At 36.9% G+C, this 27059-nt stretch overlaps 1 protein-coding gene and 1 long non-coding RNA gene across 21 annotated transcripts in view; one reads left to right on the top strand and one right to left on the bottom strand.

Moving 5' to 3' along the window:
- Positions 1–27059, top strand: part of LOC127967778 (uncharacterized) — a 327620-nt gene that overhangs the window by 210012 nt on the left and 90549 nt on the right. The window lies entirely within an intron of this gene.
- LOC127967771 (adhesion G protein-coupled receptor L2) overlaps positions 1–27059 on the bottom strand; it is a 103649-nt gene that overhangs the window by 62792 nt on the left and 13798 nt on the right. For all 20 annotated transcript variants that reach the window (XR_008155824.1, XR_008155825.1, XM_052568452.1 and 17 more), the window contains exon 2: positions 17425–17609. Coding sequence is in view for 18 of the 20 variants with exons in the window: in XM_052568452.1 (XP_052424412.1) it covers positions 17425–17533 (109 nt within the window). In the remaining 2 variants the exon portion in view is untranslated. The remainder of the gene's footprint in view (positions 1–17424; positions 17610–27059) is intronic.

Consider the following 27059-nt stretch of genomic DNA (forward strand, 5'->3'; position numbering starts at 1 on the left):
CCATATTTTCTTAGAAAATGTAAAAACCCAGTTTTATTAAAGATAATATTATATTAAGGCCCATGACCAAAAAAGGTCATCCATTTTTAATCTTAGAAAATAACGAGACATTGTACTAAGGGGCGGGAAAAACACAGTGACAACACCAAAGAAACCAAATTTGGCATTTTGCTCAGGAGAAAGGAAAGTAATTTAGATTAGTACACCCAATAGCATTTGTAAACGGATTATAATTCTTTCAAGGGGAGAAAAAAAAAAGAAAAGGTTTCCCATATTATGCTGCATAGAGAGATTTAGAAGTCCGATTTTCATTTCTTGCTTAATTTCCTTTATTATCTCTATGAAGCCAAGGATCCATCGTCTCTTTTGTCTCAAAGTTGAGCATTTGTGTAATTTCCGCTCTGGTTTCAGCCGGTCAGGGTCAATGAGCAGTCGTGGTCAGACAGCAGGAAGGACAAAGTCCATTTGAAAGACATTTGCACCTCAATGACAAGGACTCAAAGTTTCTTCTATAGAAGCTTTAGTGATGTCCACTAACTACTTGACTTTTGTGAGTTCAGCCCTGTGTAACGTGACCAGAGCCCACCGAACGGTGGGTCAGCCATTTCACTCCCAAAATTATGAGTTTGCTCATTCAAATGAAACTTCAATCAGCTATTCATTCATTTACTATTTGAAGCGCTTCACCTCAGAATTGCCATAAAATGTATTTGATTCATCTAAAAGTAGTCTGGACATGACGAAACATTTTTGCTTTTTGGTACGCCTTGTGCCTAAGAGAATAATTCTGATTGATCCAAAGTGTTGGTTTTGGCTTTAGCCCATGGATCGCCTCCTCTGCTTTTCCTGCGGCGATGCACAAACTGGCTGTTGGGCTGGTTTTCATGTATAGTTTATGGCTGGTACCTTTCTTTCAGATCTGTATTATGCTGCACGGAAAACAGCCAGAGGTGTGCGAACTTTCAGCGCACGAACCGGCGCTTTTAAAAGTGAATGGGTCTCCTGCTCTCTCCTGATTAAATGACGTGGGTCAGGAACGGAGGCAGTAAATAATATATTAAAGAGAATGCTCGATTTCATCACCATGGCAACCTCTCCAGCAGTGCCATAATCGCTATAATCTCCCCCTGAGGCTTATCAGTCATTCTGGTCAGTCACCACAAGGGTCGCTTTTCAATTCCTTTCAGGTAGATAGGTAGCCAACTCTGAACTCCAGCGAACGGGCCCCACGTCGGCACACAATGGAGTCCTTTCAGAGCCCTGCCTTATCAGTTGCACTGCTGTACATGACTCCACAGATCTGCTCGGTGCGACTGGTGGGAGAGCCTTTTAATCAGGGCTCAAATACACCTCCCATTTAACCTTGTCGAGCTCTGTTACCATGTAAATGTTTTTATACATACAAGGTGCTTTTGTGCCGCCGAGATTAATTGCGGAAAACCGATACATGTGTTTTTAATTACACAAGATTATTTACGATGTTAGGGCAAAGAGGTTTTGATACTGAATCTTATTACACTGCATTCAAAACATGCTGTTTGAAGTGTAATTCCTGTATCCATTCTTTACTAAAGTGCTACTAATTCATCTCTGAAATAATAAAATGTAAATAATAAAATTGCAAACCATATAATTGTGTACAGTTGTTATATACAGTAAACATTTCTGGTAATGTACAGCACTTCGGCACTTGGTATAAAACACCAAATCCCAATCTAAATCTTAAGGCAACAATAGTTTATAACCACTGCTGGAAACTATTTATCTTGTTGACTATAAAAAGCCTTGTAACTACATGTCAACTACCAGTGGGGATGGGTGATACCAATATTTTATAATCTGATACGATACAAATACCGATACTAATACCGATACTATTTCTTAAATTGTATGTGCTTTTTTCAAAATAATGTTGATTTTTATGGGAAAAACAAAACTAAACAACCATTGCACTTACAGACAGACTATGTTAAGTAAGTGAGGTGAATGAGTGTCTCTCTGTATGTGTGTGGCTGTACACAAAAGCATCAATACCAAACAAGTAGCTTTTAAAAATGTATATATATATATATATATATATATATATATATATATATATATATATATATATATATATATATATATATATATATATATATGGCTGTGGCCTAATGGTTAGAGAGCCGGACTAGTTACCAGAAGGTCGCTGGTTTGAGTCTCTGTGCTGGCAGGAGTTGTAGGTGGAGGGGAGTGCCCTTGAGGAAGGCAATGAACCCCAAGTTGCTCCCCGTGCGCTGGATATATAGCTGCCCACTGCTGTGTGCACTTGGATGGGTTAAATGCAGAGTACCAATTCCGAATATGGGTTACCATACTTGGCAAATGTCACGACATTCACTTATTATACTATATCTAACCTGAAACATAACCGAGTCTACTTATATTCTATTGAGAGTTAGTTGGCGTAGTTGCAAAGATAATAATAGTCAACAGAAGAACCATCAAAATAAAAGTGTAACCCCACTGCTATAGCACCCGTGGAACAGGATTTGAATGCAACTGCTTTTGCAACCAGGCTTTTTAAGCTTTGTGTTCTTAAACTGGTCAATTTTTCACACTCTGCAGCCAAGCAAAATAAATAAATAATAATAAAATTAAATGGAGGTGGGGAGAACTTATAAGTGTTTATATGCTAGCTACACCCACTGTAAACACAGCTAGCACTCTTAGCCCCCTTACCGGAAACACCAGGATCAGCTTTCACTGTGACAGTAAGTCAGGAGTTCCTGCATCTCTGCTGCCCAATTCCCATGGTCCTGCTCTAATTCTGTCATCACCTTTGGGGTGACATTGACCCATTCTGTGTGCAACAGCCAGGAAAAAATGCTAATTTGACGAGGACTGCGGCCGGTCTCTTCAGAGCCATAATATTTTAATCTCCCCAACGTGGCAAATCAATCGGAAAGTGACCATCTGCCAGGATATGAGTGTCACTGCAGAGGGGTAATGAACAGAGCACGAGTGATAAAGATCACCATCATCGGCCTGCTGTAAGCTGCCTCATACCGACCGCCAAGGAGCCAGATGACAAACAGATGAGTCATGTCACCATGTCACCTAATAAAGAAATATTACCAGACTCAAGAAAACAGCCCACGGAAGAGTCCCTTATGCACTGCATTTTCGTGTATGATAATAGAATGCAGCGGTTTTGGTATTTGCAATAAGGTTGAGGTGAGATCTAAACTGCTTTCAGAGTCTTCCGGGAAAAGCCACTGGGGCCAACAGCAAAGAGTTTTAATATGGTTATTCAAGCTTGACACGGCATGCCGTCCTGCCGAGAACCGAAAGGATTCTGGACCTCTTCATGCTTGCCAAACCCTGTTAATGTAGTTTGAACTGTGCTTTGTCCTGTCAATGGCTACAGCTGTTTGTAAATGAGCTCTCCGTTTCATAGCCGACTAGTATTATTACACACTTGCAGTTGACAACGTAGCTTACCGGGAGAGTTTTAAAAGAGGAAAGGGACCCATAATACTCTGAATCAGCTTGGAGCCACTGGAGACGCAGCTTGATACCTGCAATTTTTTGTTTCTTTCTTGCTCCCTGCTAGCCAAATACTAGAAAAATCTACGGAAGGCAACGACGCCAATGAGGAGACGTTTCTTCCTCCCACAGAGTGGTTTCCATAATCCTGCAATATCCTTTATAAGGGCATGTTGTCTTTAGAAGTCAGGTCTCACCAGAGGGAGAACAACAGGGCAATGCAAATATCCTCAACAGGGGAGATGCTCTCAGGCTGAATGAGATCTGTGTAGAAAAAAAGAAAAAGAACAAAAAACTGAAGCTCGGTAAGCTATGATAAGGATGCAACCCTCGGCATGGGTCCGGGTAAACATCTTTGGTATTCTGTGGCCAAATCTTAGCATTATAACTTTATTAACTAGGCATATGTCTACAGTGCAAACTTGAGCCTGGTATTAATCCAAATAATGTGATTGCATACATTGTTTCATAACACAGCCAGTCTGACTGGCCACTTCTGTAGTCTTGATGCCTCGTTGGGCGATTAAAAACACAATACAAAAAAGAACTGGCAGTGTCAGTAGTTTAGCAAAGAGGCGTCAAACATGTTCGTAAACTATCGGCTCCTGGGCTCATTGGTATTCAACACCACCATTTGCCCCAATTCATCTGCATCCTTCTCTTCCATGGCAACAGCAGGCGGGCTATCAGGAGGATCTTTGATATAGGTACGTGCTGGTACAGGAAAAAAAAAAAAAAAAAAAAAAAAAACACTGTGTCATTTACCTTTGGGTAGGACTATAAAACATATCCTGCTGGTTCTTGCATTGTTTAGGGAAGTCTTTGTAAAACTGGCTTCAAGCTTGTCTTCATTCGCATGTGGTCCAACCTCCTTTTTTATGCAACTTTTTACATATTAAGCTGAGACCGGTTTATTATTATTATTATTATTATTTTTTCATCTATTCCACAGACAACTGTTAAGCATATGATTAATGGCGTGAAGCTGTTTTTGTCATTTCTATTAATTTATTTTTAAAAATCAGCATGTTTTTAATGTTTATTTATAAAGGCAAATAATAATAATAATAATAATAATAATAATAATAATAATAAAATTATGAATACTATATATATATATATTTATAACTATTTGAAAGAAACAACTCCATGGTACACAGATCTTTGCATATGTGTTTTAAACTTTTTTTTTTCACTATTACTTCAACGACACATTAAATGTGCACTTTTATTTATTCATTTACTTATTTATTTATTAACTATACAAAGTTGTGTGTATATATATATATATATATATATATATATATATATATATATATATATATATATATATATATATATATATAGTGCTTACATGAGATTCCAGTTATATCAGTAGCATAAAAGCCATTTTATTTTACATGGAGCGGGTCACCTAATGGTCAGTATGGGCAAATATGTTAAGATGACATGGCCAGTCAAATATAATTCACTTGATCTCAATCACTTTTTCTTGTAATAAAGAAAGGCATGGATAATAGTGCATTTTTTAATAATGAAAAATTAGCTTTTGCATTATGTACTGTATACCTATTTATCCAGCATGTAAAAAATCTTCAAACAGGCATCAACAATTGTTGACAATACATCTTTGCCTTTCCAATGACAGAAAAATGCTACTTATTGAAACATTTTAATGACTTTCCAGCCATTAGATAAGAAGCCACTATACATATTTCTGAGGACTTTGTGTTTTCAGTGCTGTTAAGTGGCACAAGCGAGACCAACAACCTCCACACTGACTCACACATGTAAATCAACCTTTACACTTAATTAAGCACAATGGGCCACATCAAGGTCATGAATTCTTCCTTTATAGCCGCCTATTGACGAAGCATCTACTGCACTGCCAGCGTCTGGCTTTCACACCCTGCTTCATATCTGAAAACCCTCGAGGGGACACTAAAAATGCAAGGACAACCTAGAATAAAAAAAGCCTTTATGACACTTGTGCTATATGGTTTTGAGTTCACAAGCTATGGGTATTCATTAGCAAGATATACGGGGAGATAATTTCACCCTGGAATCTATGTGCTTCTCTAAAATTGCTCACGCTGTCAGAAATTAGTGCCTATATGCCTTGTTTGAATTCTCATTTAACTACACTAGAAAAAACCTTTGCAAAGGGTTTGCCGACATTTACAGAGACATGTTGGAATAGTCTATTTTTGGGTAACATGCTGCTAATGTTCCATGACAATCTGATATCCTAATAAACCTATCTGATCCAGTCAAACAAGATTACAATCCACACTGTACCGTATTAAAGACTACTCCTCACCCAGCGCAGTATAACTGAAAATCAAGTGGAAAATGGAGTTACCACATCCATGCTGGCTTACAGACGACTTAAATATTAAATATAATGCAGTAAAGTTCTTAAAACCATACACATATGGAAAAATAATTAGCGGTGTTTGCTAAGTGATGCATCGCTATTAGTATTATTTATATGAAGAGCTTTGAGTGGAAAATCCAATCGACTGAAGGCTCCGGAATCCCATAAAGAGTTGGGAAAGGCTCTTTTGATATGGGACAGTAACTACCTAGCAACCACCCAAAACACATTGGAAACTGACATGCTAAAATGCTTTGAAGACCCTAGAAACCTCATAGCAACAGCCTGGCATCCATCCATCATACAGGATCATTTGGAATAGACAGTCAGTGCTCCATCTATAATCATACTCCAATAAAATGTTCTGGTTTTGTATTTTCATTTTTGTTGCATTATGTTAAATTGGACTCTCAGAAAAACTGCTTAGTAAAGTGAACTCTGGTTAAGGTTTGAAGCACCCTACATGGAGTTTAATACTCTTGTCCTTGAGATTCATAGAATGAATAAATGCCTCCAAAAGACTTTCAAGGGTAAAATGTTATAAATTAATATAAGAAAAGACAAAATATGTGCTGTATTGCTTTTCTGACCTATAATTCTTTGAGGAGCGGACCTCTGGCCTATAAGATGTTGCACTCAACATGCAGTCAGGTTATTTGCCCAAACTGTTTGTCACATGTCTGAAATGTAATATTCGTTCAGCTCTCCTGATACCATTGATACTTATTGCTGCAGGAAACCCATCACACAAGTACTGAGTTAGTGTCACATCAGAGGAGAGTCTCATTTTCAGAGTTTTATAAGTTGGTCAAAGTGAAATATTAGGAGAAGGCTCAACTGAAATACCACTACACTCTTATATTGTGTCAAATGGCAAATGTTATTTATCAATCAATTGAATTATGTAGGGTTTCCACATAGAATCCACAAAGAAAACATGGAAATATTGGATTATTATTATTATTATTATTATTACAAAACTACAGTCTTTGGAATTCATTAATCAACTTGCTCTCAAAATATTTAGAAGAAAGTTGAAACTAATGAAATGCAAAAACTCTATGAAGTTTCATGAGTAATACAAGTTTAATCATTTTCTCTGGGTTGATAAATAGGATCGCTTTCAAACCCCTTAAGATCTCATGTTTGCGGTCTGAATGGCCCAAAGGAAGCACTATAGTGTCTGTTTTACAAAGTTCATGGGAATTGGCTTTAGTCAACATTACTTTAAATGTATGAATGTGAGGTTCTGAACTTTTGGAGCACTTTTCAGTACAATCACAGGCGCCCAGACACTTCAGCACATAACAGCCCCCGCTCTAGTCCGGCTGAAATGATGAGTGTGTTTGAAAACGTGTCTGAGGCTGTCTGAAAAATATCAGAATGTAGTCAGTCACTCAGACTGCAGAGACGAGGCGCAGATGGCCCTGAAAGCTTGAGGTGCTACAGCAAAAAAGAAAACTGACTGAACAAAAGACTGAACATGAGCTTTTTCCAATGTATTATATGTACACTAGTGTGGAATGCTGTGTAAACTGGGCAGTTTTTCCACATTAAAATGTCATATTCAATACTTATTATTTTAGGAAAGAGTATAAATCATGTGGACATAGACCAGGTTCAAGGTGTTTCTTCTAAGATGTTGTTTCAAACACTGCAGTTGGATTTGGGGACCAAATTTAGGATTTAAACAAAGCAAAACAGAACCTCATAGCATCATGTTAGTAAAAACATTGCATTGGAATCCTTGGTCTTAATGGGTTACTCCACCCCAAAAATGAAACTTTTGTCATTAATCACTTAACCCCATGTCGTTCCAAACCCGTAAAAGCTTCTTTTGCCGTCGGAACACAATTTAAGATTGGATGAAAACCGGGAGGCTTGTGACTTGTCCCATTGACTGCCAAGTAAATTACAATATACTCTTTTCTGTGTGAGCCGCGCCACATGGATGCGCTGTTTTCTTTCAAATCAAATCGTAAATACACATAGAAAATGTATCCTTGTTGCGCGGCTCACACACAAGAGCATATGCTACGGTTATATGGAGAAACACAGAGGAGATGAATTGTTGAATAAAGTCGCTATTTTTGTTTTATTTGCATACAAAAAGTATTCCTCGTCACTTCATAATGTTACGGTAAAACAACTGATCGCAGATGGACTATTGTGACAATGTCTTTCATACTTTTCTGGACCTTGTCACTGTTATTTACTTGGCCTTCAATGGGACAGTCACAAGCCTCCCGGTTTTCATCCAAAATATCTTCAATTGTGCTCCGAAGACGAATGAAGCTTTTACGGGTTTGGAACGACATAGGAGTAAGTGCATGATGAGAAAATTTTCATTTTGGGATGGAGTAACCCTTTAAGTCGTTGCATTCAGTAATTCAGTCATTTGTTTAAGAAGAAATGCAACATTACATGTGCAGTCTAATAATAAATGGGCGAGTTTCACATTGTAATGGACATTATTGCACACACACACAAAGGTAACTGAAAGGCTGCCTTTTCTATTTTCTTTTTTAAAGCAAATAATAATTACAAAAATCTTTTAATAAATGTAAAACATTTTAAATTAATTTGATGTCAATTTATTCATTTATAATAATTGACTTTTTATGTACCTTTTATGAATATGATTTTAATCACTTGACATCACTAGTGAATTGCTATTGTGAATAAAATCTTATTTTACATAAACTGTTCTTCTTCCTTAAAACTGAAATGGCTTGTCAGCCATTCATTGTTAAAGTTATTATTTACACATTTAATAATAAGGAACACAAAAGGCACTCATTTCCCTGAATCTCTGAAATGTCAGTGTCGACCTTCTGTAAAGGGCTCAATTCCAAGGCACAAAGTAAAACTCAGCTTTCCAACCTTTAGATTAATCTCGTTCTTGGGAATGTTTTTTTCTTTTTTTTTGTCTGGGTGTCTACCTCAAAGCATTTTTTAAACTACAGCAGGATACAGTTCATTTAGTAGGACTGGTGAGAACAAACCTCCCTGTGAGTAACAGAATCTGCTGCACATTTTCAGCCATCGATCTTTGAGATGACATCACTGATACATTCTCTTCTGAAGAACGACTGCAACATCTGCTGTGACGGCCACACAAATGGGAACTGTCCTAATTTATATCGCAAGAAACGGAGGAATGCTAAACTAGTCTTTTGATTCTCAATTTTAAAATTAAACATTTCCAAATTTACGCTTGGATTAGTTTTTAGTTGTTGAGTAGTCCACCCAAAAATTTAAATCTTACTCATCGTACTCATGTCATTCAAAACTATTAAGACAACAGTGCTGGCTAGATTACTTATAAATGGTAGTCCATTACTGAATACAAATTAAATGATGAAAACTGTAGTTAGTAGCACAATCTGGATTAAACATATTGTAGTGTGACTATATTTTCATTACTTTTATTTTGTAGACTTGAAGTGGATCATTGTGTATCGATAAGAAAAACAAAAAAAACTAAGAGAAAATATATTATTATTTTTTATCAACACAATGAAAAGCATCAAACATTACAGCTTTCTTTTCAGAATGATTTTGAAAGAACTTTCTTCTGCTCAGCAAGCCTGCATTTATTTGATCAAAAATACAGAAAAAAAACTGTAATATTGTGAAATATTATTACAACTTAAAATAATAGTTTTCTATTTGAATTTACTTTAAAAAAAAAATATATATATATATTCCTGTGATGCAAAGCTGAATTTTCAGCATCATTACTCCAGCCTTCAGTGTCACATGTAACATCAGTCGATCACATGATCATGTAGAAATCATTCTAATATTCTGATTTATTATGAGTGTTGGAAACAGTTCTGCTGTCTAAAATATTTGATGAATAAAAGGTTAAAAAGAACTGCATTTATTCAAAATAAAAAAATAAAAATTCTAATAATATATATTCTAATAATATATTTTCTTTACTGTCACTTTTTATCAATTTAACACATCATTGCTGAATAAAAGTATTGATTTTATTTAAAAAAAAAGAAGAAAAAATACTGACCCCAAATCACTGACCAGTAGTGTATATTGTTATTACAAAATATTAATATTTTAAAAACACAGCTTCTTTTTTTTTCTTTTTTTTAATTCATCAAAGTATCCTAAAAAAGTATCCCATGTTCCAAAAAAATATTAAGCAGCAGAACTGTTTCCAACTTTGATAATGAATCATCATATTGGAATAATTTCTAAAGGACCATGTGATAATGATCCTAAAAATCCAGCTTTGCATCAGAGAAATAAATGATAATTTAAAGTATAATAAATTTAAAAACAATTATTTTAAATTTCAATAATATATCACAATATTAAAACATTTTCTGTATTTTTGATCAAATAAATGCAGGCTTCATGAGCAGAAGAAACTTCTTTCAAAAACATAAAAAATAGTAATGTTTCCAAACTTTTGGTTTGTACTGTATATATATATATATATATATATATATGTGTGTGTGTGTGTGTGTGTGTGTGTATAGTGACGTGAATATTATGCTAACATCTTTTGAGTTCTACAGAGAACAAAATGCCATACTGATCCAGACTGAAGATGAAACAATAGTGACAGAATCGTCTTTTTTTTAGGTGAATTATTCATGCAATTGTAAAAACAACTTCAGTTACAGTAACTGAGACCTGTTAGCTAAACAAGTTAACGTGGGAAAGCAAACTGTTTGTGTGATTGCTGTCGCCACTCTACTGCTATCTTGATTTTAGTCATCTAGATCAGTGATGTTGATCAGAGATTCGGGAGTAAAACAAAAGAGAGAAGATGAGTAACAGGGATGCATCTTTTCATCTTTGTTTTCAAAGTTCTGAGGCGACTCCGCAACCCCATCTCTTGGCTCCATCCATCAGTCTTGATCGAATCTTTCAGACTCGAAACAAAAACAAGAGAAGTGAAACAAAGATGGTTATAATAGGGGCCTGTATCTCTTCACGATATCACCCCCTCAAGATCTTTTAAACAAGCGCAGTACAGAGAGCCCGTCCCAAACGCCAGAGAGCCAAATCGTAAATATTCCAGAGCACAATTCTGTTTAGATTTGATATGTGTTTTAACAAGAAGATAAGGTGTAAGGTCTGATTCCAGTGGGTCTGCTGTGACCTCCTGCTGCTGTACCCATCATTTCACCAACCAGCTTGACACCAAACAAGATAAGAGAGAGCCAGAAACACAGACACAACACGCACAGACTCATGTGGGCTGAAAACCTGCAAACACTCAGGAACCTGTAATAAGAGATGGTCTTCATCACTGTCAATTTAAGCAATGTATAGTTGTCTTCTCAGCTGAAACTGTCCCTGAAAGAGCAGGCATTTCTCTCTAATGCCATCAGTGTTGAGGAAGCAACTTTGAAACTGTAGCTTGCCAAGGTGCAAATCATTTGGCTTCAACTTACAGTCAAACTTCTCCTGAAAAAGTAGTTGGCGAGCACTAACAAAAGGTAACACACTCCACAGAAACTGCTTAAGTGGGCAATATCTGAGTTAAAATTGTATTGAATTGAATTAATCTTTACTTAAAAAAAGAGTAGTAATTGCTATGTTTGGTCAAGGGATATCCTACAGTGTCTGTTTGTTGTGGTAAACTAATTTAATATGACTGATACCACATGAAGCACATTTAAGGGTCCCTTGAAAAGCATTGCGAAAATAAAAAGGAAAAATGCTGTGTTGTTTGTCTAAAATTCATAGATAGATAGATAGATAGATAGATTATATAGTTCTTTAAAAATAGGCAGTATTTATCTTGCACAAAATAATGAATATTTTGATTACTTAAATCATCATTACCGAACTTACTTAATTTTGTAACTTCAATAAAAACTATTCTGGAAACTGACAAACTGTTTTCTGTACTGAAATACCCACCCAGTATGTTTCCTTGAAATGGTCTTTGTAGTATTTTGACAAAAACAGACCAAAGAATGTTTTAATTTTAGCTTTACAATAACATTTTTTCAATCTTTTAATAGCTTTTAAAAAACATTTACAACCCAGCTGTTCAAGCCCACTACTAAAACAGCTGAGCTACTGTTGCACTACTCAAAAATGTAGTTAAGTTTGTATTGCTGCCATTTTTAGTTAGTTGCTCCCCGACTGAATGCCACAAGAAGAATTTCAGTCTCTTACAAACAAATGTCCATCCAATGCTAATCTGCTTTACGCAGCTGATTAGAGCTAAATGCAAAACAATGCAAATGAATTAGCAGCGCGAATGAGTTTCAATCACTTTCTCATCAGATCACCCACACACATACAGAAGTCTATTATCCCGAAACCATGCTGCAAGCTACACTACAAACAAATTACCAACAGACACCAATAACACAATGTTTTGTATCATCCAGACTGAGCGGGACGAGCAAGAAACACAGTAAACGAGTAACGTGTGACTAGCCCTGTTTGATTTTTGCATGACAACCACCAATCATGAGGCAGCTGTTATGAGGCTTAATCTATTAAAACCAGCGTCTCCTCCCGGTTAAATCCTAATGAGGATTTAAAGAGCTCGGCTGCAGGGGGCCGTCGGACAACAGACACACCTTGCTGAGCGGTCTGCCCCCGACCTGCTATTCTCCTTTCTTATCATACAGATCAGGAGGAGGGCTGATGAAAGACAGTGAAGACGAATGCGGGCGTATTGACCCCCCGGCCGCTCGGCATTATGGGAAGTCTGATCCCTCAGTCTGATAGAAAACCCCTGGGTAAGAGGAAAAACAAAAAGCAGGAGACAAGAAGAAGAAAGACACAAAGAGAGCCGTGTAGTCTGAGGTATAAAACCCAAAACAAAGGAATCCGAGATCTGGATCCAAGATCTTAATAAAGAAGCTAAATGCGGGGGAATTCAGATATATTGATATTGAAGGAACGTCGATATGAACAAAAAGCCACAGGGCTGAGGCTGAGGGGAATTGGCTTTAGCTGCTCAAAGATAATCAGTTTCGCTAGTTTAAATGTGTAACTGCACAGATGGGATTTTGAGGCATGTGAAAGACTTGTCCACACTTGTCCGTCTCTAAAGAGAACGGCGCATTTTCACAGCAGGATCCACGTCATTTAATCAGACCCTCCGGTATGAAACAAATCTGAGATGAATCCTGCACATTAGCATTCCCTGCAAAAAAGATACAAACTAAAAATGATACCAGCCCAAGTTGGTCTGCAAGCCTGACTGAGCTGGTTAGGCTAGTCTGTTTTGATGATTAAGAAATAAAAAGGTTTCGGCACTTCTCAGCTGGTCAGACTTGGTAATCAACTAAAACCAGCAAATTACTTTAGTTTAGTTTATTTACTTTACTATTTTATTTTTATTATTATTCAGCAGGTTTAGCATTAACATAATGGATCTCAATACTAAATAAAAATAATCAGACCATAAATATATTAAATTAGATTATTTTGAGCCTGTCCTCCAACAAAAAAACGACAATGTAGGTCATCTGTGCAAGCATTTATTACAACCTATATTTACGTTTTAAAGTTAAGCAGCCTCTAGCGGGCGTAAAAATAATGACAGTATCGCGTTGGGTCTGTCGTCATGAAATGACGTATAACGTCATTACCAATCAAAACACACGTTTATTTAAATGCAATGTTTGGGCTTTTTACACCGATCTCACAGTAATTTGTACATATTTTACTAGGTTGCTTATTCGTTCGAATGACCACACCTTACCCCACAGAAATCATGCTAAATTATAATTTATTGAGCATATACATTTTTGTGCTCGTCCGTTCCCCGGGATCGAACCCATGATAGCATGATTACATATCAAAGTATAACGTAATAATCTACCAACTTAACTACCCGAAATGCAAACCAGAGTGCAAATAACAGAGTATAAAACAGTAATATGTAAACAACCTTTTGCTGATAATAGGGGCGCAATTGTAGGATACGCTCTGATGGGTCGTATTTCAGGGATTTGGACAAACGACCTATACGAGCGTATTGGTTGGAGGACAGGTTGATTATTTTTGTTTCATCCACTGAATAATACATAAAATCACAACAGAAATCAAATTTTTTCCCACTTTTTTTCCCCTAAAATACTTGATTGACACTTGAGGAGACAAATGCGCAACCCCGTCAATCAAAGAAACCGGAAAGATCCGCTCTAATTCTGTCTGTGTGTGAGTTCAGAGAGACCAGCGGCCCAGAGACATGCAGAAAGGGACAGAATACGAGAAAGACAGACATGTGGGAGGGAGAAAGACCGTGAGAGAGACGTCTAGACGAAAACAGTAACGGAAAATGTAAGAAACAACAACACGACAAACCTTGATATGAGCGGCTCCCCCAAACAAACAAAAACAAACAACCAAGACAACCAGCCCAACCTAAAGTAAGCAGTACGGTCTATCCTGTCTTTCTCATGATACAACACAGAATGTATATCTGTGAACTGACACAAGCACACACACACACACACACACACAGCTATATATAGAGCTGCCATTTTAGACGTCCCTGTGACATATTTTTACTGTTAATCAGCAGACATTCAACCGAGGTGTTTAAAGAGTCGAGATAGACAGCTCATTTCAGTCAGAGAGACAGATGGCTCATTTCTGACAGAAAGACAGACGGCTTGTTTCAGACCGAGAGACAGACAGCTCATTTCAGTCAGAGTTTGAAGGCAAGAGGGACAGCAGCTGTCCAAATAAGGGGCCCATTTGAGATGGAAAATATGATTTTTAGGTTACACTTATATAGGGAGGAGCGTTAACCTTTGGGGGATGATTCCAGTGTAACAAGGGGTTGAAGGATTGTAGTGGGCGATATAACCAGAATTGTATGTCACGGTATGAGTAATTTTATAACAGGGGTCCTGTGTATTTAATGATATTATATATGCATTTATACCATTCAACCAGAAAGAATTGATGTTACACATATGACCACTAGTTCAAAGAACAGCTTCACTGCAAACATCATGAAACAAAAGACTCAAAACAGTAAAAAAATTACAATGCTTATGATGTTAAATGACATATGTATTGCTGTTGACTTCTATATTAAGTAATAAATAAATAAATAAAAAACTTCCCTCTGAAATATCCTTACTGATGCCTGGTCAACACAGATTACAAACTGCATATTTAACTTGCGTTTTTATATTGAGAATGCAACAATACTTAATAGCAATACTTAGGAAATTTAGCATGTGTAGCTGGAAGCATGCAATATGCTTTCTAAAGATCGATCGGCAGAGGAAAGAAAACTACAAAGAATTTTACATTATTAATATGCAAGAATGTGGGTCATTCTCAGTGTTATTGAAGTATCGTTATGCATATTATACATTAAATACAGTGTTTTCAGGCAATGCTTCTATTAAATTACATATTTGTTGAATGAATGCCATGTAATTACACATAAGTGTTGTAAGTACAAAGTAAGTACAAAGTGTTGGCAGATTTCGACCATCATGTGATTCAGCTCTAACTAATGGTCAAAGTTTTCATCCCAAACGGCAGGATTTTTCATTTCCATATGCTTTGGAGACATGCAAATCACTGACCTACAGTCCCCTATTTATGCATATCATGTTTCAAATCCGAAAATCAATAGGCATGACCTTTAAATATCTAAAAAGATTGACCAAATATCCAGTTCTGAGTTAGAAACCACAGCTGAAATGGAGGAAGCATAGGTCAAGATTGCAATCGAGTTCCACAGCAAAAGAACACCAAGAAAGGAAACTATTCACTTGATGGAAAACTGGGCTGTGTATTTCCCTAATAACGGATGGAGGTGAAAGTTATCTCTCCGTAAAGCAAAAGTTCAACCTTTTAATTCTGTTTTGTCAAAAGGCTATAGCCGCCAAGAACGCAGTTAATTCTGAGATGTGTGATTTGGCTGTCTGGAAGTCACACAGAAGCTGTTCTGATTTGAATTAAGATGGAGATGAAGTATTTTTATGAATACAGGCGGGTGGCCGCCGGTCGAGGCCACGGTTCCCTGCTATTCGTTCTGAATGAGCCCAAGGCAGCAGGACACAAACGGATATTATTCAGTCCTTTCCATAATTAAAAAAAGAATGGCTCATATTACTCACAATCCTTACCGGCAAATTGGCCAGACATATAAAGCAAAGCTTTCTTTCAAAACTACTTAGTCCCATCGTGAAATAATCCAGTGACAGCGCGTTCAAAGAAAAACTGTAATTGCTGGTAAATAATGACCTTAATTTACCAGCAAATAAATCTGCACCTTATTACTGTACATGAATGAGTCGACTTGAGTGCTGTTGACTTCTGTAGTAAGTAATCCCATGCACTAAAAAAAGAAAAATCCTTACTGAGAACAGAAACATGCTCTGTGAAAGTCACAAATGCCTGATCAAAGCAGATTACAAATTACATATTTAACTTGCATTTTTGTATTCAGAATGCAACAGTGCTTAACAGAAACTGAGCATGAGTAGCTAGAAGCATGCACTAGGTTCAGGACTGTATGCTTTCTAAATATCTACCGGCAGAGGATATAAAACTACTAAGAATTATTAATACGCAACACTGTGGGTCATTCTCAGTGTTATTGAAGTATCGTTATGCATATTTTATATTAAACACAGTGTTTCCAGGCCATCTGTCCCACAATGTTGTGACAGTTTTTTTTAGCTTTTAAAGTTCATCTTAACATGACTCACTCTTGTGAAGCAGTAAGACCGCTCCGATTATCAAATAAGCATTAAGAGCTCAGACTAATATAGCATTCAGCATATACAGCCCTGATTTATTTCTATAAGAGCACAACGCCACATTTCATGGCATTCGATGGCAGACATACTATCAATAAAACGGCTCCACAATACTTCATCACTGCTTTGCATTTCGGCTTCATAAAATACCAGAAAATGCAGCTTGAGAAGATGCACAGAATACAAATGAGTTACATCCGAACTTATAGACAGTGTTCGGCCCACGAAATGAAATCAGAAAGATGAGATCTGAAGTTTCTAGGATATACTCGAGAGAAACAGGGAACAAACCCTCAAGCAATCAATCTTTCAAAGTTTCTGCACAAGTGAAAACTTCCAGCCATGGCTATGGCAGTAACCCATTTAATTCAATTATAAAAATGCATTAAAAAGATATTACGGCAGGGACAGAGTGTAATGAGGCGTGTTTACTTGAGGATATTGTTTATAATGAGCAGTTGTAGGGTTTAGGCCTATAGTTAGAACAGGACATGAGAGTAAACAGACAGAGATGAGATGAGGGAAAACTCGGATACACTGTATGGTCTTTCTTTTAATTTAACCAGTAAGAAAACGAAGGCAAGCTCTGTGTTAATGCACACAGCTTCCCAAGAACCTCAGGCCATCTGTCTTGAAGGAAACAGCCATCATTTATCTGAGCTTTCAGAAATGGTGTCTGTTTCAAATGTCCACCAGATAAAAGAACATGCACACAAAATAACAGCATGATTCCGACGATTTTACGAAAGATTTGTAATATTTCGAGAAGAAGAAAAGTCTTACCGTCTGAACTCTGTACAACCGTCAAGACGAACACCAGGCCGCAGAGGACCAAAGACTTCCATTCTGAACATCCCATCCTGGCTCTGACTGGACTCTCCGCTTTCCACATGTCTGGGTCGAAATCACTGTAGTCACAACGATCCAGTGAAGTCACTCGGAGAGATAACCATCATTGACCTCCGAGCCTGCAAGAAAACCACAGCGGACTGTCAGTGTTTGGCTGTCGATGAAGAACTCCTCAGGCATAAAAACTTCCCCCTTTAACTGCTGCAGTCTCGCTCGCCTCAGTTCCTCCAAAGGATTTGTTTTTTCTTTTTCAATTCATCCCAGGAGTAGAAACCCTCTATTGGAAGGAGACTGAGACCTGAAACAGCAACTCCCGCATTACAAACATGCCATTTACCTCAAAGTTCGTCTTTATCTGACTCTCCTCTCCCAAACCTGTTCCACTACCATCCTTTTCTGAGAGGAAACAGGTTGTTCGTCCCCTTAAGCTACCGGTGGATGTTCTCCAGCCGAAGAGGACTATGTCATGTACAGTATCTCATCCTTTAAATGTTTTCCTGCTCTGCATGTTTACACCCTCCACCAGCCTCCCATAAAACACACTCACGGCCTCATGGGAAACATCGTCACTCCAGTAACGAGCCACTTAGGAGCCCATTAAAAACAGTGTGTGCACCCCCTAGGTTTCTTAAAGATACACTAAATATATCACACCACCCTTTAATACTTCATCACATTACAGGGTAGTTCCTCATGTCTGGGCAATGAAAGTATTGGAATTTTTGCTTCTTGGATATATATATATATATATATATATATATATATATATATATATATATATATACATATATATATATATATATATGTATATATAGTCATGAGGTGAGAAAATGTGATTAAAAACATCAGGAGTCTGTTTACACTAATATAAAAGAGAGGGGTTCACTGTAATATGAATGTCTGTATTATCAGATGAAGAATGTCTAAATGCTAATGCATTGTCTTAAACGTATCAAGGTTATGGCCTTCTGTATCATTAGCATTCAAGAGTCAACAATGCGGCTGTAAATAGTAAAGTCATATTGTTGTTTTATGTGACGGCGTAGATATCTTATACTTGTAAAATCTTGTCAAGTGTAAAAAAAAAAAAAAAAAAAATTGATGGAATTATGGAAAATAGAACTTGTCAACTGTAGGACTTCTCAAAATGAGACTTAGTCACTCCAATGATGTCACTTCATCTTCAGTCATCTTTTCAAAGAACTGTTCAGCACTATTTAATTTTCATGTAGTTAACGGATTACTGTTTTATTTTATTTATTTGACCGTTCGTTTGATTGTTTGTCCTTCAAACTAAAATATGTGTTCACTAATTTAGAGTAACATGGCACAGCAAGCAGATTATTGGATAAATTAATTAATTGCTGATCACTAAAACATATATTTCTGAATTTAAACAATCACCCGTCATGGCATTCTTTCTTATGTGGAAAAAAATAAATAGATGAACAAACAAGATATATTTTGAGAATATATCAGAATGGATGTCAATGTGGACCAAAATTGTTTGGTTGCCCATATTCTTCAATTAAAGCTGGGACTGAGTTGGGTCCCACCTAGTGGCAAGTTCAATCCTATATGAAATCAATGTGGGCAATTGAAATGGGGCCATTATGGAATCCTAGATAGAGAGCCCATTTTTCAGCCCATTTCAAACCCGAACAGGTCCCATATACATATGTTAGCTATGATCTTCTTTTTGTGTAAATGATTATCATTATTATCATATCACAAATAATGATCATTTTTGGGTGAACTATCTTTAAAAAATAGTTTGGCTTTAAATTCATTTGAAATATACTAAACAAAAATGCTAAATATGTACCATCATCACATTCAATATGTTTTTGAATTCATATATTTAAGCTGACAAAACAATAGTTGATTATTGTGTTTGGTTCACATTAAATCTTTCCATTTAATGGGAATACTGAAATGGTGGGTGTAGCATTATTAGCATTAGCTTCGGCAAAATGACAGCACAAAACAGCAGAGCCTCCCAGCCTACTTAGATTCTGAAATATAGAACTGTATTTACCCTAAAGTCATCTGTGTTGAGTAAAAAAAAAAATAAAAAAATTGACTAGCGAAGTCGGCGTGGTGGTGGCTCACAGCAGGTTAGCTGTGAAGAAAAATAAATGCATAAAGGATGAGGGCTGATCCCTACATAGTCAAGGGGTGTTAGACTAAATCAACGACAACAGCTCCGTACTTTCATATCTCTGTCTCACGCTGTGAGCGGTTAACATGCTGATCAGTCTCCAGAAGCGGAGCCTTGGACGAAGGCGGCCCGTCTGACTCCCGCGCTCCTCATTAAACGTGTTGAGGTCTCTCCCCTCCGCGGGAGGCCTTATCTCCCTAAGCTGCGGCAAAGACCGCCGATCAACACCTGTTAAGTGCTTCAAACAAATACTGCCGTTCCAACGCCGACGCGGCACAGCGGGATAGCCTGTTGTCGCTGTTCTGTTGTGCTTTGTGTTTGCAAATCAAATTAAAAACTCTAATAATGACAAATTAAGACAGCAACCATTTATCTTCAAAGGATTCCGGCAGGGGTGTTTGATACCGGCTCTCTCTTTGATTACGACCTGCCCTTTACGGCGAAAGCTTCGCAAAATTGTGCAGCTTACGTACAAACCAACAAAGCTATATAAGGGATGTGATCGATGGAGAGGTCCAGACCCAGAAGGCTTTTTCACAGCTGTGTACATCTGCTCCAACAGACTAACAACACGCAACAAAACAGTTGCATGAAATAAAAAGAGGAACTTTGAAAGAACATTCCACTTCTCTGGGTGAGAAGAGAGCCGTTCAAATCAGACCTGAAAGGCCAGTTTGAGATGTTAATGCCAAAACAGAGAAACAAAGGGCAGATGTGTAATTATGCGGCCGTCTTTCTCTCAAGCGGGAGTGAGACCCACCGGAGAATAGAGGAGGAGTCATCCATTCAGAGGGGTGGGTGCAGGAATAATGCACGAGAGGCAAGGCCGAGGGGGGCGGAGGGGGGTTTACAAACTTTACAATGCGAGATTGACAGCTTGCAAGTCTCGCTTGACCTCTGAATTAACCCCCAAGCTTTCAATGAACTACAAAAAGAGCCATGAGATTGATAGTCAAAGAATATGACAAGTGTATAAAAAATGGACCCATAAACAGGGACACGCATTCACACAATGGACCTCGAACACACCAGCGTCGGGACAAAGCACACAAGCTGACAAGCTAAATATTCATAAATCATGCAAATCATGAAACATATCTTTTCCTTTAAGTCCATCTTTTGTATCGTTTTAAACATTCCATCAGACTTAATTGTTAACACTGCGAGCTAAATCTTGTGAAATGATGTTGGCATAGACCTAACGCCTTCAGAAAATGTACCAGAAGAGTTGAAAGTAACTTGATGTTGTTGTAATAACGTAAGAAAGTGAAAGGAGAGGAGACTCTAAAGAGTTTACATCTCTAAAAGAGAGTTTACTTCTCTAAAAAAGGCTGATGAAATCAGTCAGCATTTTTATTATTTATATAATAGATGCTTTAAAAAGAGAACAACTTTCAAGTAACAGGGTTGACACATAACCTGGAGACCCTACCTCAAGACTTACTGAGAAATATAATATTTAGAAAATTTACATGTACTTTTTGGAAGCACTGTTTGGGAAGGCAAAAAAAAAAAAATACAAAAATAAAAGACTTACTGGCTTTTTCTTAATGTATGTCTAGTAAAACGTGCTAGTAATGTATTGTTATTTTTTTTTTTTATCTTTGAATGAGGGACACAAATGACACCAGTTTTCCAGACCAATAATGCACCATTAGCCACATGAAAATTCGCCTCTGTGACGAGTTTGTTTTCGATGTTTTAGTATTCGTGCTAGAATATCAGGTCAGTGATCAGATGACAGTGTCCCATCGAGACAGAAACGCTAGAGGAAATCAATCAGCGGTCCAGGGGTGGGCCGGTTAATGCACAGCCACACATGAGTCATTCTGAACACATCCTATTCGACTCCACTGTCATGCGTTCACCTTTGCCATCTGGACGCTGTCGGTTGTGTACATTTTAAAACCAGAGGACAAACATCATGATATAGGGGTGACGGATGTATTAAGGTCAGGCGGACGACAATGTCAAACATTAAATGAGCAAATGACAAAAAACTCCAAAATGCCGCTGTACACGCAGTGAATTAGAAATGGCATGACAAGCTAAATGTAGAGGACAGGAAAAGCAGATCAAACACAAACAAATGGAACACAAACAGAGACATTCTGCATTGTTTTTGAAGCTTTCATTGCAACTGGATGGACAAGAGTGACCAGTGTAGTTCTTTAAAATTTCTCTCGTTGTGCAACACAGTCATACAGGTTTTTAGCAACATAAGGTTAATTCAAAATGACAGTGATTAGGTAAACTACTCCATAAATACATCTATATATATATATATATATATATATATATATATATATATATATATATATATATATATATATATATATATATAGTTTTTTTTTCAAGAACACTGTTTTAAAACAGCTTCCTGCAGTGCTATTTAGCGCTCCGCTGCTATTAAATCTGCATTGCGGCAGCCAAAAAAATTATGTTTTATCTTTTTGTTCGCTCGCTGTCTAAATGAAATAAAAAGTCTGGACAATCAACAGACAGTAAATATTATTATTATAAAATGGGTAGCACTTTATTTTACAGTCCTGTTCCTCATGTACATACTATGTACTTATTATAGTAATTACAATAACTATGTAATAACTAGGTACTAACCCTAAACCTATCCCTAAACCTAACCCTACCCCATGTAGTTACCTTGTATTACCAGAACTTTCTTAGATAAATACACTGTAAGTAAACTATAAGTACATGTTAGTACACGTACTGTAAAATAAAGTGCAACCATAAAATTAATAACTATGTCAAGGTTTTTTTTTTTTTTTTCAAAATAATAAATAAATAAATAATTACTCATGAATAAACCAGATAAACCAAATAGACCAGATCCATCAAAATGACTAAAGGACTTATTAATGAAATCATTAACGATCCAGATTCAAAACATTGATTCAAATCAGAATAGAAACCAATATCAGTCAGTTCCTCGCGGCTCCTATTCCTGCGTTCACAAGCACAGCTGGCTTTTACACCAGAGATGCAAATGTAGCATCTTAACTGGCCATTTAGCTCTGTGTTTAAGACCTGGAAAAGATACATGAAACCCTGTGTCTCATGACCATGCCTAATCTGAATAACTGCTTTAATGAAACTACATAGACACGGTATAGAGGAACACATAATGCTTTGAGTGCTGGTAAAATACTGCAATCACTCTCTGTGAATGAAATCTCACCCTTTTTAACTTCTTTTCATCCTTCACTCAAAGAGGATGCTAAGGATCCATTAATCAGAGCAATCAAAGTCTCTATCAAGCCGCCACACAAGCAAAAAACCAAACCAAAACTAAGAACCAGAGCAGATCCAAAGCCCTCAGCACAAACTAGAGCTTCTGGAGAAGTTGCTGGAAATAGATTCAACGGTCCCTTTTTAGTAGAGATTACCGAACACCACATTCATACCCTACAGGAAGGGGTTAGTTTACTCATCTATTCATTATTCTTATACACCGCTTTCTAATTCCGTCAGTAAATGACATGCACACCGGTGTAATAACGTGCAGAACGTATCAGAAATCCTATTAAAAAGGCACGGTGTCTCTCAGAGACGATTATAATGGGCCTCGACTGCTATGAGGAAGTTAGTTTTAATACGGCCGTCACATATTGTTAACAGTAATTTTGATGTTTTAGTGGACAAGGAGTGGATTATCTGAAAATGAAATTTAAAAAAAAATGTCATTTCCATTAACTGATAGCGCCAAAGTCCCCCTTTTAGGTTGCAGACGATAAGGAGGATTCAGCCCCGTCGTGTTTTCTCGAGATGCCTCTGCCTTTTTAACGGTAATAGAGTGACATTAATACGGGGAGACGTAGAAGAAGGTCAAAAAAAATTCTGAGGACCACCATTATACAGGTATCTTACACGGATAGCACCTGCCAATCAGAAGAAAGAAGTCCTTGACACTCCATGTTTCCCCTTCAGCTGGGATAGGGGAGGAAAACACACTTTCTTTGGCAGCAAAATGCACTGAGCACTTCACACAAATACACTACACTGTGGAGTTCCATGCCTTTATTAAGGCATTAGAAGAACAAACAACTATTTGTTTGTTTAATTATTTAAACTATTGGATCTGTTAGATAATCTACTGCGTAACATGAATATTCAACTCATTTTAATAGCATAATTTGCATGCAACCCTGTTATACTGTACAATTTAGCCCTTTTAGTTGCATATAATGCAACTGCTTCAAATTGTGACATTCAAAAAATAACATATATTGGGTCATTTCTAAACGTAAATAATCGTATTCATTCCAATTTACACAATTTGTAGCACTGACTTTATTTGTCAAGCGAAACCATTCAACGATACATTATTTATTTAAAATATGTGAAAATATAACAAATGTGTAAAGATTCCATTTTCAATATAAACAGATAATTAACTACAATCCAACATTTTATCATAAATTTAGCAATAGGCTAATTTTGGCTAAATTTCAACCATGTTTTAACTTTACTCAGGCACAAAATGTAGTAACAGGACAACAAAACTTGCATTTTTTTTTTTTTTAAAGCATATTCAATATTTATTTTGACAATTTTCACTGACTATTCCATCAAAATAGGGGTTTCAAATGAAACAGAGACTTATTTTTAAAGCCCTATTCTGTACCATATTCGTGGAATAGGCACTTCACTGTGTTTTTGCATCAGTGGCAAACAGGGCCACAACATCTGTCTTCATGCCACAAAAAGAGAGCTGCCCAGTGTAAGAGGTCATAAAATATCAGGAGAGAGAATAGAGACAAGAAGAAGGTTTCTGCTACTCTCACAGGCTCATCATCTCACTTTCAACAAAATGCATCAATTTTTAATTCCTGCAAAAGCAATGAAAGCACTGTTGCTGTCAAAATGGTGCAAATGCACGGGTGAAAATGCGTTCATGTGTGTGCCGGTGTGTGTGTGTGTGTGTGTGTGTGTGTACGTGTGTATACACAGAGGGACAGTCACAAACACGGTCTGTCATTTAGCATGCTCTGTTCAGATACATCCAAATGCCTGACCTCACCAAAGTGCTCTCTTCTTGTTTTAGTCAACATGAAACAACATCCACACATTGTACATAGATAGATAGATAGATAGATAGATAGATAGATAGATAGATAGATAGATAGATAGATAGATTTATATAATATAAATATGTTTACACACACACACACACACACACACACACATATATATGTAAACAATATATATATATATATATATATATATATATATGTTTACATAAAAATGTAAACAAAAACCTTTATGTAGGATGCAATTAATCGTGCTTAATTTTTTGCTAGCATTCATTTTAAAAATATATTTTTTAATAAGATATTATATTTTTAGTATAAAGAGTGACTGAGGTCAGCCAAAATAAATATTAGTTTCATAGGCAGAAAAGGTGCTACATTTTTATCAAATATTACAAAGACAAACTTATTTTGCTTTATTATAACATGAACAGATGAGGTACACCAAAAAGAATCAGGAACATGTATAAATAAAGTAAATAAGATCAGTTTATATTTTATGTCAGCCTTTTATGTTTTTATGTGTCTGTCCTTCACTGCCATTTACTTATTGAACACCATTTTACACACACACACACACACACACACACAGTCCAGCTTGTCTGTCTGCGCAGATACACAGCATCTCCTTCAGACAAGAGCAGTTGTGTGAGCGTAACGCCTCCTCTGTCCCTCTATTAAGCACCAGATCATCAATTATTCAGCACCATCGTGAGCCATTATTCAACAGGATGATTAATTTTTAAGATGGCAGAAGGGAACACAAAACATAAAGTGAGGGGCATTAAAAGAAAGTCTTGAATGGGTGACATTAAAAGCGGAGTGGCGAAGAAACCTACCGATGATTGATTTGGCCAGGTTGATTGATCGATTTCATATGAGAAGAAATGATTTGGAGATGTTTTGAGCTTTGATAGCTCACACGCTAGCAGAGACGATTCAGGATTCGGCCACAAACCACAAAGTCGTTTAGACGCTTTTAATTAATGGCCACTTACTTTAATTAAAGTAAACAAGCTAAAACTAGAGAAGGGTTTTCATGAACGTATAAATAGTCTACTAAGCACTTAAATCCTTCAAAACACTTTTTTCTTTTCCTTTTTTTTTTTTTTTTGTTGGGTGTGTGACTTCTCCAGATTTCAACAAGCAAACTGGCGTGCTGGTGAGAACGAGCTCGACAGTAAATCGTTTCAAAATCGGCAGACAGATAAGGAGGGAGGAGTTTGTTCCCGGCGAGCAATCAACTGTCAGGTCTAAATCTCTCCTGACAACACAACCAGCAGTTAAAGCCTCATGCTAAACCTAATGCTACGATACTGACCTTTTCCAAAGACGCCATCAAAATCATTCATTTTTGAATTCAAATGCGCACCTGCTTTTGCATGTGAAAAATTTGTGTCGTTAATGCACGTGAAAACCAAATGCTAATTTTTACCATCGCAGAGCCTCTTCGCCGGCCGAATTGTGTGTCTTTTGTGTTGCTTTTGTGTCGCTATAAGCATTTGGTTGAAAAGTGAGAAAGCTAAACAGTTTAGGAAAGGAAGTGACTTTCATTTTACACCCTCGCCTCCCACAAGCTCAGCTGAACAGTCGGATGCTTGGCAAAGAGTCACGGTGAGTCGACACTCTGCCATTTCTGTGGTTAAACAGGACGAACTTGTGCTCCTGCAGGTTTTGCTTTCAAATTCTCCATCTCATTATGATCCTCTGCCTGGTATCTCATTTTTATCACAGTTTGGATCATAATTAACTCTATATTACTTCAATCTTGCTCTAAGACCTCTAATAATATATATATATATATATATATATAACTTTTTTTTTTTTTTTAGTTTAAGATTACAACTCAAATGGAGTGGAAAGTGGAAAGATGACGTTTTTTGACTCTCTAGTATAATTGCCTGAGCCATATGTTAAAAACGGGAAACTTTCAAGTGTCTAATACGTATGTATGGCTATGCAGTTTCAAAACTTCAGTAATTACTTTAGGATTATGAACTAAAAATGATGTCATTTTAAATCTAGTGAATGGGAAAAAAAACTATAATGATTCAAATCTGGAGGAAAGGAGCCATGCACTGAGTCTCTCGCATGGCTCTAGTTTGTTTGTGTGGTGATCTCTCATTGTGAGCTGTTAGGCTCAAGGCTCTGGAGTAGAAAGCCATGAGAGATTGTGTCTGGATCGTTAGCCTCATTTACATGTGTTAACTAACACTGTGAGCAGTGGAACTGAGACACAGCTGTCCCTCCACTAGATTGAGACTGAACTCATTTGACCCCCTTACACTTCTTAAACTTTTAAAGAAAGTTGAAAGGCTAATTGCCAGTTCTGTGTGTTTCATTCGAAACACTGAAAA

Source organism: Carassius gibelio, chromosome B11, assembly GCF_023724105.1.
Source record: "Carassius gibelio isolate Cgi1373 ecotype wild population from Czech Republic chromosome B11, carGib1.2-hapl.c, whole genome shotgun sequence".
In the NCBI taxonomy this organism is placed as follows: domain Eukaryota; kingdom Metazoa; phylum Chordata; class Actinopteri; order Cypriniformes; family Cyprinidae; genus Carassius; species Carassius gibelio.